Here is a 16548-nt window from a genome sequence, read left to right as displayed (position 1 = left end):
ACTGCGAGCTATATCACCCCACCCCAACCATTGGCAACTTCCGCTCCATAATTGCCTAATAGCAGTGAATTCGACCAACGGCACCATGAAGTTCAAATTTCGTTTAATTTATCAAGGCCCAGCAAAAAAGAACAGTATCTCTAGTGCCGGGTTTCGATGACAAAGATAAACTATAGACTGAGAATATGCTGTATTATTAGAATGATTTAAATAATTAAAAATAAAGTGTACACATAACTCTTCCGCTCGTTAGTCGTTACTGGTCTCTATCGTCAGAGTACGGTACAGTTATTAACGCACTACAGCACTTGGATAAATTTCGTTAATATAAGTAATTTTTTACGTGCGACCAGTACAAAAAAGCGGGGCACACGGTACGCTTTATTAAGTAGTTGTGACTTGTAACCATGTTACAAACCAGAGTATAATCACTTTTGCAGATATTCCAACATTCTTTAATACTTCTGTAGTACTCATCAATCATCCGAATTCGGCATTTTTATACAGCCAAATCACAGAATCCATGTGGCTTCATTTCAGTACCTTACGATTGACATATGATTCGATTGCCCGATAGAAAACCTTATTTGAATTATCATAGGTCAGTACAATTTACAGAAACTGTCGTCGATTCGTAACCGAAAATTCAAGTTACGCTGCAATTTCCCTCTAAACCAGTTAATATTGCTGGACTATCAAATAAATTTCGAAAAAACTCCCGCGACAGGCAGATATTGTACTGCGGACGTCTACTGGTACTCCCAAATATGTCAGAAAGAAAAACTACGAAGTACAGTCTACCGACTCTATCTATCGCTTCATGTTTGGAAATGTTAAACACTGGTTGATCACATCCAGCAGCTGGCCATTCTCCAAAGCGGCGGCCACTCGCTCTTTATCGGCCAGTTGCTTATTCACAGCCAACTCCGACACGTGACTGCCCGGGGAGATTCGCACATCCACCTGCAAACCAGAAATGAACGAGCGCCAGAAAAAAAGGGAGAAAACACCGTATACTTGCCTTGAATCGTTCAGGAAGAGAGCGCAGCAGCTTCACACGGATGGCTAATCCGATGAGCGTAGCCATGGAACAGTGGGGAATGGTTGGTGTGTAGAACACATTTACGCGATTATTGTCATCGTCTACCTGGAGAAAAAATTGAATCAACCGTGGGAAAACATTCAACCTCCGCAAAAAAATTCTTTCCCAAGCTGTCACATAGCAGCACAACAAGTATGTCGCATCGCTAGCCGCCTCGTACGGTCATCACATGGCTATCGTTCAGGGTTTACCCATTTTTGGTTTAATTATCGTCGTTAAGCTATTTTAAGTTTTTTTAAAACTTTTAAGTTATTGTTTATAGTTATTAAAAGTTGCTTACTTCGCAATGATCAATCTGGACCACGTTAAGTTCTTCCAATGTCAAAGGATGCTCCGGATCGTTAATCCGTCGAATCATGTCTACAATCAGAAACTCAGTCAGCGTCGTGCGTCCGCGTATGGAACGTTTGTTGTTTACCAAAGATTTCGCGATCATCGAATTTATCCGCGATGTTCTCGTCCTCTTCTTCTGCCGTGACAGTTCGTTTGTCAGATTTCTGGAAAACCTGTGGATTAACGTTTTCCAGTCCCCCGGGTCCATTCATTGTCTCGTCTGGATTTCGCAGTTGTGGCTCGAAAAGGTACTTATTACAGAATGTGGCGGTCGTGACAATCCGATGAGCGCGGCTGACCGTCAATCACTCCTAAAAAGCACTAGTAAGAAATTAGAAACTTATCGGACAAGCTTTCTTTACGATTGTACAAAAAGGGAAACAATGTCGGATTTAGAACTGTGAAAAATAAATGAAGTGCTTAACGTAGAAAAACGTAAAATTTTAAACTTTTCTGCGGAATCAAAACGTTTGATACGATCATACCAGTGGCAGAGTGCGTTAATTATTTTTTGCGAGTGCGAGTAGTACAGGCGGAAGCCGAAGACGAGCACACCGTAACATACTCGTAATAATCGTACTGTACCTCGTATGATGAGTCGTATCTACTTTGTATCTATAGATATATTAAAATTAATCATAAATGAACAAAAGGCTGCAGTGTTTGATCGCTAACAGTAACTTCACTTACTTGTATACAGTATAAGTAAAACGAAAAATTAACATTTGCCGTTATTATTAGCATTTCCTTGCTGCTGTTATAGAAGTATAAATATTTGCAACTTCTGAGTCTGACCTTACATTTTTAACTTTGGTGTGCGACTGTGCGGTACGTAGTACTGCCGTTAACGTAGAAGTGTACCAGATAATCTGGATAAATAATTTTAATGATTCGTATCAAGTTAAATGATAAAATTTAGCGCACGCATTCGTAAAATGACGGGCACTTCACGTCCATACGAGGGTTGGTAGTTATGTTCTGTCGTATTATTTTCCCTCGTATTATTTTCCCTCGTATTATTTTCCCTCTTTTCCGCAGCAATCAGAAGTTAGTTCGGTCAGAGAAGACATTTACAATAATGTTCTAGCTGGCTTCTGTGTTTTATGACATCTTGTATAAGCATATATGCCATTGGTTTGAATTTCGCTTTTCCTTACCGAAAAGGAAACGTTCTGCGCATTAGGCTGTACATAGTTACAAATATTACAGCATTGCAGGTATTAATTGGATCGGTATTCGTTATGGCCGTTCATCTTACCATGGGTTGTTCGCTGCTCCTTCTGGTCGCAATGTTTTTTTCGACTGCAGTCGGTAACCGTGTTTAGCCAAAAACGAATGATCAAAATTCTGTTTTTGTTTCTGTATTTGGATGTTAAACTGATAGTTGCGTTTAATTATTCCAGAATCGATACCGGTCGTTAATTCATCTCGCTGCAACGACCAGCTAGCTTCAGACTGCAGAGTGTATGGAAATTCGAAATGCTACCGCTCAGGTACGACAAGTAATAGAACTGGTCAAATATTTTGCTATACACTTCGTGGACTAAGTACACCCTACAATTTCCGTATCTTTTAACGAAAATTTTCATTAGATCTCTATCTTATTTACCCGGGAATGATTTCCCGTTATTAGTAGAGTAATGTGTCTGTTCTACTTTACCGACTACAAAGTATCAAACAGCTATGATTGTTGTATACCTGATGAAAATATCGTGCGGACGAGAACATAATACATAATTTTGAATATAAAACATAGTTTAAAACAGACATAATCTACATTTTCTGAATCCCCAGTGTACTGCAGACAGCTTTGATAGTGCTACGTTACTGTAGGCTTTAATATTTCTGTTTGTGTGATACTAATTGTAAGTGTTGACTTTTTTTTGGATAGGATCAACCCAGCCAGCGTCTTCCGGACAGTATAACATCACACTGTATAGTATGCGTTTTTGCCCTTACTCGGAACGCGCCCGTTTGATTCTTAATGCCAAAAATACACGGTACGGAATACGGATAACTCACATTGTCTCACAATCAGTACGAATGTGTGTTTACATACCAGCATCATCTTGCATGCAATCTGGTTTTGTAAAAGAGCTCAGCATATATGTCTGTACTGCGTTAGCATGTTAATATTTGTAGAAAATTATGGAAGGTGGACGTTGTAATGATATTTTACATGTTCACTGTTTTATGCAGATACAATATTATCAACATCGATCCCTACAATCAACCAGCCTGGTTTGCCGGTATAAATCCCAAGAAGCAAGTGCCATCCCTGGAATTAGAGAACGGCACGCGGATTCATGGATCACTGGACATCTCTGTGTACGTCAACGAAAACTTTCCCGGGATACGCTACGAGCACGACCTGGCAAAGGATTATATTATCACCTTTGTTACTGAAAACGTCAGTACGAGTATGAAAACCTATACCGCCAAAGAATTTTTCGTTGTTTCACTTGTGTAAACCTTACCAGTTGCCGATAGAACATACTTACATGTTTCTCATAGCCCAGACGAACTGCGCTTGATTCATGGAAAAAGACACCGCATACTATTTATTTTTACTTTGCGCTTTGTTCAGATATCCAAGTCCATGAAAATTCTGACAAACCGCACGATTCCGGTCAACGCCAGTCTTGTGGACCATTTGATCGATAGTATGTTTAAGCTGGATGGCATGTTGGATGAACTGCGAACGGAATATTTCAACGGTAATAATATCTATATTTTGTTAGAAATACAGTCATGCAGTGCGTATGACAGTATAGTTCTACGGCGCGGTAATGACTCAAGTGAGGTAAGATATGCTACAACTAGGAGCAAATCAAATATTGGTGAGTAGATTAATTAACATTGCTGTGTGTACCGGATATATATGTCTGTCATCTGCTCCAGGAGCGGTTTTTGGAATGACCGACCTGATGATATGGCCGTGGTTTGAGCGTTCGAGTGCAGTCTTCAAACGACCGGAAATCGAGCGGGTGCTGGATAAAAACATGGCAGAAAACAAGTATCGAAACGGCTTACTGCCGCAGAACTTGGTGAACTGGCATCGAAAGATGTCGGAAGAGGGAGTTGTTTCCATTACGAAGTACGGTGAACTGGCACACGAGCGTAATTACGAAACGCACGACTGTGATTCTGGTTTATGTGATTGTCACGACTAATAACTTATACTTTATTGTCACCTTCAGTAATACAGTAATAAGAACTTCCATAAAATGCTTTGGTGGTACACTTATTATTACCAGATCCTTGTAAACAATTTCCAACCGTATTGCTGTAAGAATTTGGATTTGTTTGTTGTTGAACCGGAGTCGACCGATTTTTTGGAAAGGTCATTTGCAGTTCTTGGTGACACTGTGTGTAAAAGGTGAATAAAACACAAACTTTGGTAAACACTTGCTCTGTAAGCTAATGGAAGTTATTTTACCAAAACTGAAAATTTCGCATTTAAGTCTATTTCGCTTTTACTTATGTCCACGTTTCCACAATATATAAACAGCGGCATCTTTGCGGTTTCTTTGGCATCAAAGGCACCGCTCCGCTGCGCGGAGCCGGTTAAAACACTTTGTTACTGTACTTCCGTAGAAAGGGCGCTAATGGGATCGGTTTAAGGGACATCCATATAACTAATTACGTTATTATTACCGCGAAAATCAGCTCTTTTTATTTGACTACTCATAACGTTAGTAAATCTTTAAAACTATAATTTTGTTCTGTAGTGGACCAAGACTGAATCAAATAAATTAATTATAAAGAAGATATGCGGTATGTACATACAACATCGCTGTTTGTGTTGTACTAGAGTAGGCGGTCGGTACTGTAAGTACTGCTCTGGACTTCCTGTGTGTGTGATGATCTGTGATCTGCATTTCTGCACGTACCTCCTATGTTTACGCCATTCCTGTCCAATCAGAACTGTGGGGTTATACCCGCGGCGATGACTCGTTGGCCCGTGTTGGTATTTGTCATAATTTATGACATCATTCTCTTGGACACCGGCTTGGCATTTTATTTACTAGCCTCGTTAATTTTACAAAATTAGTAACAAGTAACTACAAGCGTGCATGTTCTTGTCTATGACGAAGTGTTTGCTTTCTCTAATCTTCTAACAACACATCCTGTTGTTCTAACAACACCTCCTGTTGTAAAATCTTGGCTGAAACTACAGTAAATACGCGGTACCAAATTTGCATTTTGGCCGTCAACTTTTGCAGTGGGATGATGGCAAACGTAGATACTAAAATATTTATTGGTTTTGCCAGTCTGTCGTACTTGTTGACCTTTGATCGCTTAGTACGTAGAGTGGCATTTTACAATGTGATCTGTGGATTTTGTTGCAAAACCGCAATTTTTGTATACCGTATATATCTATATATCTGTGAGTGCAATTAATTGCATTATCCTAGAAAATGGACAAAGCCGCACAAGATAACCGAGCGAACCAGCTAAATCCGAACCATCCTTCTTCCGGCCCGGGACGTTCTGCTGGGTACGCAGGGAGCGGAGACCAAGCGGATCTGGATAATCATTCCAACCAGCTGAATCCCAATAATGACCAGTACGGCGGGGGAAAGCCTGGAGAAACGGCGGAGACTGCAGCCGAAACAAGTGGCCATGACGGTAAGCATCGTAGCACATACAGATACTGTTACAATAATTATATTAATTTCACTATTCCTAATAATAATTATTAAATAATAAATTAAGTAAATTGATCATTATCGTATTATTGCTAACTAATAAAGGCTGAAACTGTCAGAGTATAATGCTTCACTACGCTACTGAATATGTACGCGCCTTCTGTGTTTAGACGGTCGAGGTGATGCACAAAGTGTTCCCGACGACATCAACAGTCTGGATGATGCCGAGGATGAGGAAGCTGATGCGGAAAATGCTGACGAAAACGATGGCGGCGATGGGGATGACCAGGGCGCAGAAAATGGCGACGACGCCGGGGATGGCGATGACGGTGGAGATGATGCCGGGGATGATGATGGCGATGACGGCGTCGACGAATAGAACCGTCAAGTGTCCTGTTGTTAATGGACGATATTGAAATTGTTATTGGTTTGCAAATTTCCGGACTGTAGTAATTACACGGATTTTAGGAAATTTTCGATGAGGGAATATGGTTGTGCTGTGCCCTAACGGTGTACTTCCATCGTTCTTTTGTTTGCATTTTTTTGGTTTACATGTTACGCAAGATTAGGTTGAATGATGACTTCGGATTTGCACAATAAATATTTTGTGTTTCCAGTCCGTTTATTCAGATAGTCAGGCATAGATATTAATTTTTAGTTTTCATTCGTTCGGTTCGATTAAGAAAAGCTGTATTCCATGCAAAAACATAACAGCTTTACAGTTCATGGGTAACAACAAAACAAAACTACACAGAAACAGCTTTCATGAAGGCACGGCTTCCACACGTTTTTCTTCCGGCTTAGAGGACATTCGTTCAAAACAAACACCATTTCCACGTTCTTCGTGAGCGGGAACAAATCGACAGGCAGACATTTAACAGGATAAAACGGATCTTCTCCATCCTCAAGATTCCTTGCTTTACTCCGGCACAACCTGCAAGAACGTAAAAATTAATAATTTCCCGATCATCGTAACAAAAGTTACTGTCTACGATATAGTAACCGTACTTAACCAATAATCAAGACTGCGTTCTGAGTAACGAAACATTTTAAAAAAATCTCCGCATCGCTACGAAGCTGCCGGCAGGATGTGCGGCATTTACCAAAGTTGCTGCCGAAACCATTTTAAATAATAAACCAATCTTAATTCTTAATAACACGTATGCCCCATCGAATATTGCTGTGATCTGTATTACAATTTGTCGCTGTATCGGTCTGAATACAGATTCTATTCAACTGACCGATATAATTACCGGCATTCCATTGATTCTGCAGTAAATGCAACACACTCAGAAAAGAACTATGAGAATACAATTACTGATGAACAGTGGTAACTACTAAGTACTAACCATTCATAAACTAAACAATTTCATATCCTCTGCAATTACAAGTGTTTCGCTTACGAGTATAAGTTTCCCACGGTGTACTCATTATCCGCCGCGCAAGCCACAAAGATAACCCGCTGTATACGCCTAGCTTTCCGGAGAGACTCAATCACAGAATTGTGAACTCCTGACCGAGGCGGATCCAACACCACCACCACCTGATCATCCCGCTGAATTTTCTCGCGGAGTATCTTCTCGAGAACATCCTCCACTTTGGCGCAGTGAAATTCAATGTTGTCCACATTATTGACACGGGCATTCTGTTCAGCATCGCGGACCGCCGCTTCCCCTAATTCCACGCCAATAACCCGCTTAACATGGCGGGCCATGACGATCCCGATAGTTCCTGTGCCGCAGCATAAATCCAGTACGACGGTCTGAGGTGTTACGGAGGACAGCTCAATCAGTGAAGAATATAATACTTCGGCAGCGGGGGTATTAACTGCAACAAAAGAGAACAATACACATCCCAAAGTTAAAACAATAATACGTCCCAAGAATTACCAATATATCGAGAACAGAAATTCGTTCGCAACTTCTAAGCTCACTCTAACCAACAGCGCAATAAAATATTAAGTTCAGATTGCGTACCTTGGAAAAAAGCATCCGGCGAGATTTTGAACTTGCATCCGAGAAGAGTTTCTCCAAACTCAGACGCCTAAAGAGCATAACACTCTTGCACCACCTGTTGCGCGGCTATCGTAAGTAAGTGTAACCAAGTAAGAAATAAGTAATTTCTAATGTAGCGGTGCATTCGAATTATCGAAACTAACCTTATCTCCGTAAATAAGCTCTTCGTTCATGCTTTCCGCTCTCCTTTGACCACCACCTCTGCAATATGATAAATATGTGATCTTGTTTTAATACCAAATTCGCTAAGTAAGTACGTACAGACAAGTTTGAAATTTTTACACTCACTGTTTATCGTCCGACACCCAGTAGACAAATGTAGGTGCAGACGATTTGTCAAGAGTGCTGCAGTAATACGAGAGGCGATCTTTCTCCGCAGCAACTGACTCCTGATCCAACTTTTGTGGATGGAAATGAATGCAAACAAGCGACAGACCGGCGGAATTTGTTCTCACTGTCAGCTGATGCCAATAATTTGTGCGGGTACGTTCATCAAATGGAGGATAGGCGGAAGTGTTAATAAACGTCGTAAAACTCTAGAGCGATCACAAAAATCAACTGAAGTCTCACGGTGAGAGAATTACAATAAGTAGCAGGGTTCTCACTTGAACAATTTTCTTCATTGTGTCGTTGATATGCCGGCAGCCATACGGTGGAATAACAACGATCACTCCTTCTTTATACTTTCCTAATTTGAATCCGATTGTTTTCTCTACAGCGCACAACGCCGCAAATATTAACAGTGACGCATTTAAAACGTAAAATCAATCTTACCATTTGAAGGCGAATATCCAATGGAGAATTCGCACTTGTTACGATACTTTTCCGTGATCGGCTGCAAATAACCAGCATCTCAAAAAACTGAAGATAAGCACCGTATAAGATGAATCAACTAACCGATGGCCGAATGACATCCAGCGGGCAGAAATTTCCTTTACGCTCTTTCAACCAAGGTATGGAACCCTGACTCTTGAACTGGAATTTCTTATCGACTTTTCGCAACAATTCGCGGGCATGATTCTGCTTAGTGACCAGCTGATCTTCGTAAGATAGCTTGTGAAGATTCGTAACGATGTCCAAGATCCTAAAAGCAGTACACATTAAAAATGCAGCCAACGATCTGTTGCTAATAAAAAGCGCAAAACATGCAATGTTGTAAGTGTCCGTGGAATTCTTACTCAGCTTCCGGATCGCGGGTCGACTCATTGCTTTCCCGTTCGTTATTCAAGCGATCGCCCCTTTTCTGATTACGGTTTCGATCGCCACGCTCTGCGTAGGGATCCGGAGCCATATCCGCCACCTATCAACAAATCAAAACCTATTTAATCATAACAAGTTACCAACCAATATTTCACTGCTTGAACAGCCTTTCAGTTTACCACGGAATGCACGGACATCCTTACTGTTCTTTTTTATAAGTTCCATTTTAAAATCACCTGCGTAACTGAAAAAGCTTTTCAATATTCAGCAACTGTAATAATCTTATTTGTTTTAAATACACGGGTGATTTTCGTTTGTCTTATATTATTTATAAGTAAATCATAAACCGTAAATTACTAGTTTTTCTTAACGTAATTTTCCGGTAAATTTGATTTCTGTAATCAATAAAATAATAAAAATAGAAATCAAGTCGGCTCATTAAAATATAGCAGATTACACTGCAGTCTAGCGGAGACTAACATACCTTGGCCGATAAAACTGTTCCATTGAATGTACTGGTGGCGATAACGCGGATCGCTGCATCTCGTTCTTCCTCCGATCTGCGTGTTTTTCGGTTGAAACCCATTCACAAAAAATATAAACATTTGCGCATCCTACCGAAAATTCAGAAAACATGCAGAAGCTGTTCCACGCCGTCCGCGGCCTTGCGTCGGCTTGATTTTGATCGGATCGAGTCCAATTTTAGTAAACCAGGTTTTCAATTGCTAGAAAAAGCAATTATCGTGTCAACATCGGTTATTGTCCGCATCCCCGACGCTGTCAGTGAATGCACGCTGCACCTTGAATCCGAAATATTTCGGGAGTTTCTGCACCATTACGCGAAACTGCGTATCCGCAGTGGCTTGCGGACACGATGTCGATTCTGCAGGGGATTCTTTTTCTGACGCGGTGGAACCATTAGATACTGGCTGGTCCGCGACCGGTTCAGGCCGATCATCATTCTGCTCCATCCCAACATCCATTTCTGAAGGAGAATGAAATCAGGATCATATAATCAGTGATGCTGCCGGTGGTCGTTGCATTCACATGCAAAGCATTCAGCGACCAAGGTACTGCGATAAAATAATTGCACCGGACGAAGCAGCAAAACACTGGAAGACTGAAAGACTACCGATTAACTTACGCGAATCAATTTGGCCGAATCCTGCAATCAGTAAGATTTACAACATCTATACGCAAACAACTGTTGCTCAATTTAGAATAGAAACGCGTCCAATTTGTCATTCTTAACGATAAATCAAACTTACAACAAACCAAAACATTATTATGAAAATGGAAATTCTGGATAATTAAACTAACCATAAGCTCACTGTGACTCTGTGAGTAGAGACTACTGCACAGTACAGTGCACACAGATGTATTTATTGTACTCTGTACATTGCATCGTGTCAGTGCGTACTGTGGTGCAAAAAAACAGCTGTCAACTCATGTCAGCCAGTTACAAAAACTACTCTACATTTTATTACTTCTCTTCCAAAGAATGATCCAGAAGCTTGTGAGCTGATGTGATGGGATTTTTTTAGTCACTGAATATTTTTGCTTTTCAATAGCGGCTTTTTTGAAGAGTTTTATGTTTTCATAGAGTAGCGGCTTAGTACCGTCTTGATATGTGTGCTGAAGATGCCTGACAGCCGTTTTGCTTTTTAATTGTCTCCGCGGCCTAGCGCAAATGTTTTCTATGGTGGTTAATAAACCGAAGCATTCTGAAGAAAGTATGTACTATGTAGTATTCGTGCAGATACATATTATAATTTTGCAGTTTTACTTTTACATTAGTGTAGATTTACAGGAATTTGAATTTCATACGGGTGTTCGCAATTAATTTCTTAACTAACAAGCGTAATAATTTTACATAAGCGATTATCCGGTTTTGACAAACAAGTTCACAGCGCACCGAGGATCTAGCAATACAAACTATCACAAAATTCGTCGAGAAGGGAAAACGATTAAATCCTGTCGGATGGTCGAGAAAACTTAGAACTTATTTATAAAATAAAATATAATTAAAGACAATTTTCCTGTCGTCATGGGGCCACCTTCCCTATAAATCCGCAAGTAGCACGTGCACGGCATCACTTGATTCCCGTGGGAAGTTCAGGCCACTTCGATTTGTAAACGCAAAGAGAAATCATTCGGGTTAACATAACCTTTCACAGGATTCAGCAATTCCTGTAAAGCATATAAACCTTACATGAAAAATACATGAGGAGGATTTCAGCGCAAAAAATTCTCACTTTCATAGAGATATAAGCCGAATATCCCCAGCTGCAACTACTTTTATCGTCGAACAGTCTGGAAGTCTCTACAAAGATACAGGACACGAGTACTGTACATATGTCAGCCAATATCAAAATCTGGATGTCGCGAGGTTACAATAACTGTAACTTTACAATCATACCTTTCTTAACTGGTGCAGTTCCTGTTTTCCAGGGCAGCAGGCGCAGTTTGGCTTTAACTTTACAGGACCACGGAGTCGATTTCGGATAGCCAGAACAGATCAGGTAGAATCCCAGATTAGCAGACTCACCGTCAGTTACTTTGTAAACCATTATCTTCCTGCAAAATCATGAATATTAATATATCGACTATGTAGCTCTCGATTTCCGGTTTCCCTACATCGATCCACTAACCATTGCAGCTTTCTGATTGTTACGGGATCACTGTACACGAAAGTCTCCTGCAGCATCCTCACATCCGGAATCGTATGGTAAACGATACGTTCTAGAAATGCCAAAACAATTTCAAAATGTTACAACAACTCAGGCAGCACTTTTCACTAAGCGCGCTCACTTAGCCGGGGCTCCGCACAGAATGCAAGCTGTGGTTTGTCTGCGCCATGCTTATACCTGAAGATGTCGCACAGCTCCGATTGCAGCAATAAACCAGTCTGAAAAAAAGCCGGCATTGCATTGGATTATAATTACTACATGCCATAATTATTAGAAAATAATAGAATTAAATCATGCCTCCAGGCATGGACTATATATTTTTAGCTCGCGCGAGGCAATCGATCACCGGGCACTGGTTATAACTTATAAGGTGCGCAGTACCTTAGCAGGGCCATCCACCAGCTGCGCATCGGTCAGAAGTGGGAAACGGATGAGGTGATATGCCGCACCCAGAGCTCTGCGTCGATGAACAGCAGAAGCCTCCACATTCCACCGATTACAGACGCTTGTAGCCCAACTGTCAACAACAAGACCGTAAATAATACCAGGCGGGATACATAGTGATTAACAGAAGCGCGCGATTCTGGCCAACGGATATTCGACAGCACATATAACAACAACATATTCACACAACACAAATTCACTAAACGACAACACACAACAGAATTTTCGACAGCTACCTACACCGTACCTCTCCAGGGACGCACAGATGGTATGTTCCTCAGCAGCCAATGTATCTCGTTCGAGAATCATCAGTAACGTCTCTAGTTTGAGGGACAAGAAACGATCAGACTGCCAGACACCTTCCACTGACTCATCAATTAAACGTAGACACTCCTCCATTACCATGGGCGACGGGAATTTATAATGAATGGCCTAAAGAATGCATTACGTAATATTCAAAGTACTGAATCTAACGCAAACAAAGCCAAGCACCAGCAAGCAGCCAAAGGAAGTTGTGAAACCAACCTTCTCCAGAATTTCAAGGCAGCTGTTCGTGTTGAGATCATCCAGAATAAAGCGGGTGCACAAGCCAACCAGCGATAACAAATCATATTTATCAGCGCAGTTGACTGTCTGGAACAGGATATCCTCGCTGAGAATCTCAATCGTGTCCGTGTAGATGAAGCTGCAATCAGTCAGAATTTCTAAATTTTTTCGCTTTTGATTTTCCATTCAACACAGTAACGAATAATCGGAATAGTTCTTATTTCCTACTGGCTTGTACAACACTACAACTGAACTAATAAAACTATAAATTCCAATTTTTCTCTCTTTTATTAAATACATAAAATACAGTTAAACTCTTATAAAAATGAAAGAAACAGAACCCTCTCAGTAAGAAACTGCGTTATGGCGGTTATGCAGGATCATGTACGTTTACAACGAACGAGCAGACAGACCTCAGCATATTAGCGAAAGCATCTGGATGGATATCTGGGATATCAATTGGACCAGAGCATTTCTCTGGTAGATTTCCGAAAAACATTGCATGGAACACATCACTGCGCGCGCCCATGATGACTCTGAAACCACAATTAGCGAACGTAATCATCACCATGTACCAAAGGCGACTCAGAACAGTCGATCAGACGTGCACAAGATATAAAGCACCTGTGAGCTGGAAAGGTCCGCTCGGCGCCATACTGGCGTCCCACCGTGAATTGACAATCACTCATTTCGCCATTGCCTAACACCTCCCGCATACATTCAGCAATCTTTCCCACATCCCCGCGATTAACTGGGTTGGACGAAACAGCGGAATTTATAGGCATGGTTGAATTGTTGCAAATGAGGTGTATGAAAAGTGCCAGAAATTAAGCAAAGTAGGATTGCAATTCTCTTCGACAAAGTTAAAATTTAAAAGTCAAGAAAATGTTGAGTGATACCAGCGTATATGTATTATTATTATTTGTAATATAAGCTCGCTGGTGATACTTCTGATGATGGGTCGTTATTCGTGGAACCAGGAAGTGCTGTATGACTATGAGCCGTATCGTTCTGTAAGCAGTAAGCGCCAACCTTTTCGCTGACGAAGCAGTTTCCGCATCCACCTGATGGTTACCTGAATAACGTTTAAGCCAGGGTTTTTCTGCAAAATTCCAGTCTGATTAAACCTTGTGAATTTTGTCATCTACTTACTCTAGATTAAAACCATTGAGAGATCAAAACTTCTTTTCATAATATTGATAATCGGTTTTTAGAGGTGATGTTTTGTGTTTCTGTAGTACTGGGCTTTGATGTCGGGATTCGGTGGACTGTGTACCCGTATGCCCTGATGCCAATGGGCCGTATCGTCTGATCTGAATCCAGAATTCTCCGGGAAGATCTGTTTTCAATTCGCATTCCCAGACCGTTCCCGTTCCCGCTGTGAACCGTGATCTTATTTTGCGCGATTGGAATTGAAAATTCTGTCGGTTACGTCAACGATCAGCACAATGATAGATCTGGAAGCAGGTGGCGACGGGCCACACAACATTCCAAATGCCAGCAACCAATTAACCAAGCCACTGCAATCCCATTTCCGCACTGATCATCCCTTTCTCCGCGCGGAACCCTTCACAACAACTCCCGCATCCAGCAGCGGCAGTATCATCGCTCGCTCCTCGATAACCACAGACTCCCTGCACGATCCCAACAGTCTGGAGCGTCTCCCGGCGCATATGCGCGTGCAGAAGCGATTGGATTTCTCGCCATCTCCACCACAGCCTTCCACGCCACAACCCCTGTCCGACACTGTTTACGTTCGCGATAACATCCACGAGGGATTCGCCCGCCGTTTCTCGGAAGATAATGGCGAAACTGTCTCGCTGTTGTCTAATGAAGACCGTGAACCGAAAGTCCTGCCCGAAGTACGCACGCGCGAACAAGAGCACCAGCTGCTGCTGGAAGCGATGCAGAAGCGGTTTGTCTGCCCTAATTTCGCTGCTCCACCGGTGGTTAACGTGGGCAGCCATCGGCGAACATCACAAGACGCGAAAGCTTCGAAAACTCGCTCCGGTGTGACGGGGCACACGTCGGTGTTGGCCAGTGATAAAGTGGCGGAAATTGACGGGGTGGTGAGTCGATTGGATGAGGCGTTCCATGAGAAGAAAGCGCCGTTTGATCCGCAGGATAATCTGTTGGAAAAGCTGGGTGATGTGCAGAGGAAGCAGCTTTTACTGAATTCCGCGAATCTGGAAATGTCCTGGTCCAAAAATGTCCTCAATACGCCGGATCATGAGCGTGGGACGAGATTTCGAGAGAATTTAGCGGCTTTCCATGAAATGGTGAGGACAAAATTAATTATGAAAAATATCTGATAATGGCTTCGCAAAACAATTCTTTTTAATAATTATTCCTTCTTGAATGATAATCGGATTACGATTCATTACGATTGATTCACTGCGATTGATTGATATTATTGTTAAGTGTACTGCCAGCAGCTTGCATGAAAAAACTTTTTCTTGTGCAGACGTGAATATCTGTACTTACTTTTGGAGTAGTTAGAATCACAAGCGCTTTTTTTCGTTTTCGTCAAATCTGTCATAAAGATACGTATGCATTTGTACAACGTTTTTGAAAATTCGCTTATTTGAAGCGAGATGGGCCGTAATCGTTCTGAACAGAATTTAACTGAACTTTGGTAAAAAATGGATAACAGTTTACTACAAAGTACAGTACTGTCTAACGGTTTACTACGGCTAAAATAGTACTGAAACTGCTGTGGTATTTTATTGCACTGTAATTAATTCTTTATAAAAATTGCATTCCTGATTCTTGCGAAGATTTTGAGAAGGAATTTGGTTGACAGTTGTAAGTTTTTAACATTGTAGATGGATGAACTGTCGCGGGAGGTGTTGATTCTGCAGAACATCGATCCGGCCGACGCCTCCGACACACTGCCCCGACGGCGTCAGTCCGATCTCCCAGATCTCGTTGGTCTCCATGCCCAGCTGTTTCGTAGTCATGATATAGCCGAGGTGGCGAACGATCTGCAGTCCTATGTATCCGACACCTCCACTGTGAATGGCACGGATGCCGGGCGAACGGTGCGTCCATTTCCCACCCGCAGTTTCCCCGTTCCTCATCCGCAGGTGGTTCCGAACAATCTGCGTCAACCTCCGCCTTATCCACCACCTCCTGTTCCTTCCGTTATTAATTCTACCTGATGTGTAACTGGATAGGTGTTGCACAGGCTTTGACTGCTTTGCATGTACTCTAACGAACAGTGAAATTTTACTGCTGATTTGCAAATCTTATTGTGATTTGGGTGCGTGGTCAAAATGTATTTGTACTGAACGGTATCGGTAATTAATTTTTGCGTTGTTGGAAACTTTTATAAGGTTTAGTGCGAACTGCTAATAAACAAGTGAGGCTGAAATCGAAAAAAATCATTTTTGCTGTGCTGACATACTACATGCAGACAGATAATACTTGCAACTCTTATGCACGGTAATAAATTTCTGGCCATTTATTTACGAGTATTAGCACAAAATCGAAAAGTGACTTCGTACTTTCCCCGCGGCATTCTCACAATACAATACCGTGGAAAGTTCCGAAATGAAATTGAAACA

General features: G+C 41.6%; 6 protein-coding genes across 9 annotated transcripts; 3 read left to right on the top strand and 3 right to left on the bottom strand.

Moving 5' to 3' along the window:
* Positions 1–445: 445 nt before the first annotated feature.
* On the bottom strand, positions 446–1928 carry LOC129594121 (MIP18 family protein galla-2-like). The gene is made up of 4 exons (XM_055490696.1): positions 1521–1928; positions 1383–1462; positions 1022–1147; positions 446–963 (listed from the first exon to the last, which is right to left on the bottom strand). The coding sequence occupies exons 1-4, from the start codon at positions 1645–1647 to the stop codon at positions 811–813; spliced, it is 486 nt and encodes a 161-aa protein (XP_055346671.1). The 5' UTR covers positions 1648–1928; the 3' UTR covers positions 446–810.
* Positions 1929–2386: 458 nt separating this feature from the next.
* LOC129594120 (glutathione S-transferase omega-1-like) lies at positions 2387–4829 on the top strand. The gene is made up of 7 exons (XM_055490695.1): positions 2387–2482; positions 2653–2746; positions 2839–2928; positions 3327–3435; positions 3635–3845; positions 4023–4152; positions 4337–4829. The coding sequence occupies exons 2-7, from the start codon at positions 2677–2679 to the stop codon at positions 4606–4608; spliced, it is 882 nt and encodes a 293-aa protein (XP_055346670.1). The 5' UTR covers positions 2387–2482; positions 2653–2676; the 3' UTR covers positions 4609–4829.
* A 623-nt stretch (positions 4830–5452) lies between these two features.
* Positions 5453–6706, top strand: LOC129594125 (prostatic spermine-binding protein-like). Of its 3 annotated transcripts, none has more exons than XM_055490702.1 (3): positions 5453–5740; positions 5854–6067; positions 6258–6706. In XM_055490702.1, the coding sequence occupies exons 1-3, from the start codon at positions 5666–5668 to the stop codon at positions 6464–6466; spliced, it is 498 nt and encodes a 165-aa protein (XP_055346677.1). In that variant the 5' UTR covers positions 5453–5665; the 3' UTR covers positions 6467–6706. The 3 variants fall into 3 exon arrangements, with proteins under 3 accessions (XP_055346677.1, XP_055346679.1, XP_055346678.1); XM_055490704.1 differs by having other exon boundaries at positions 5455–5625; XM_055490703.1 differs by having other exon boundaries at positions 5457–5614.
* Positions 6697–10659, bottom strand: LOC129594124 (tRNA (uracil-5-)-methyltransferase homolog A-like). 2 transcript variants are annotated; one of them, XM_055490701.1, is made up of 13 exons: positions 10447–10659; positions 10103–10375; positions 9921–10027; positions 9787–9862; positions 9281–9402; positions 9000–9186; positions 8877–8937; positions 8708–8814; positions 8391–8638; positions 8246–8303; positions 8064–8130; positions 7491–7914; positions 6697–7021 (listed from the first exon to the last, which is right to left on the bottom strand). In XM_055490701.1, exons 2-13 carry the CDS (start codon positions 10283–10285, stop codon positions 6811–6813), a joined length of 1851 nt encoding a protein of 616 aa, XP_055346676.1. In that variant the 5' UTR covers positions 10286–10375; positions 10447–10659; the 3' UTR covers positions 6697–6810. The 2 variants fall into 2 exon arrangements, with proteins under 2 accessions (XP_055346676.1, XP_055346675.1); XM_055490700.1 differs by having other exon boundaries at positions 10103–10287.
* Positions 10660–11084: 425 nt separating this feature from the next.
* On the bottom strand, positions 11085–13947 carry LOC129594216 (BTB/POZ domain-containing protein 3-like). Its single transcript, XM_055490834.1, has 10 exons — positions 13607–13947; positions 13396–13518; positions 12962–13121; positions 12684–12868; positions 12374–12509; positions 12114–12210; positions 11954–12044; positions 11722–11879; positions 11558–11625; positions 11085–11492 (listed from the first exon to the last, which is right to left on the bottom strand). The coding sequence occupies exons 1-10, from the start codon at positions 13765–13767 to the stop codon at positions 11418–11420; spliced, it is 1254 nt and encodes a 417-aa protein (XP_055346809.1). The 5' UTR covers positions 13768–13947; the 3' UTR covers positions 11085–11417.
* Positions 13948–14093: 146 nt separating this feature from the next.
* On the top strand, positions 14094–16355 carry LOC129594189 (uncharacterized). The gene is made up of 2 exons (XM_055490793.1): positions 14094–15261; positions 15808–16355. Exons 1-2 carry the CDS (start codon positions 14431–14433, stop codon positions 16141–16143), a joined length of 1167 nt encoding a protein of 388 aa, XP_055346768.1. The 5' UTR covers positions 14094–14430; the 3' UTR covers positions 16144–16355.
* The last annotated feature ends 193 nt before the right edge of the window (positions 16356–16548 follow it).

The sequence above is a fragment of the Paramacrobiotus metropolitanus genome, unplaced genomic scaffold, assembly GCF_019649055.1.
Source record: "Paramacrobiotus metropolitanus isolate TYO unplaced genomic scaffold, Prichtersi_v1.0 Parri_scaffold0000066, whole genome shotgun sequence".
NCBI lineage: Eukaryota > Metazoa > Tardigrada > Eutardigrada > Parachela > Macrobiotidae > Paramacrobiotus > Paramacrobiotus metropolitanus.
This window is presented reverse-complemented; position numbering and strand designations above follow the sequence as displayed.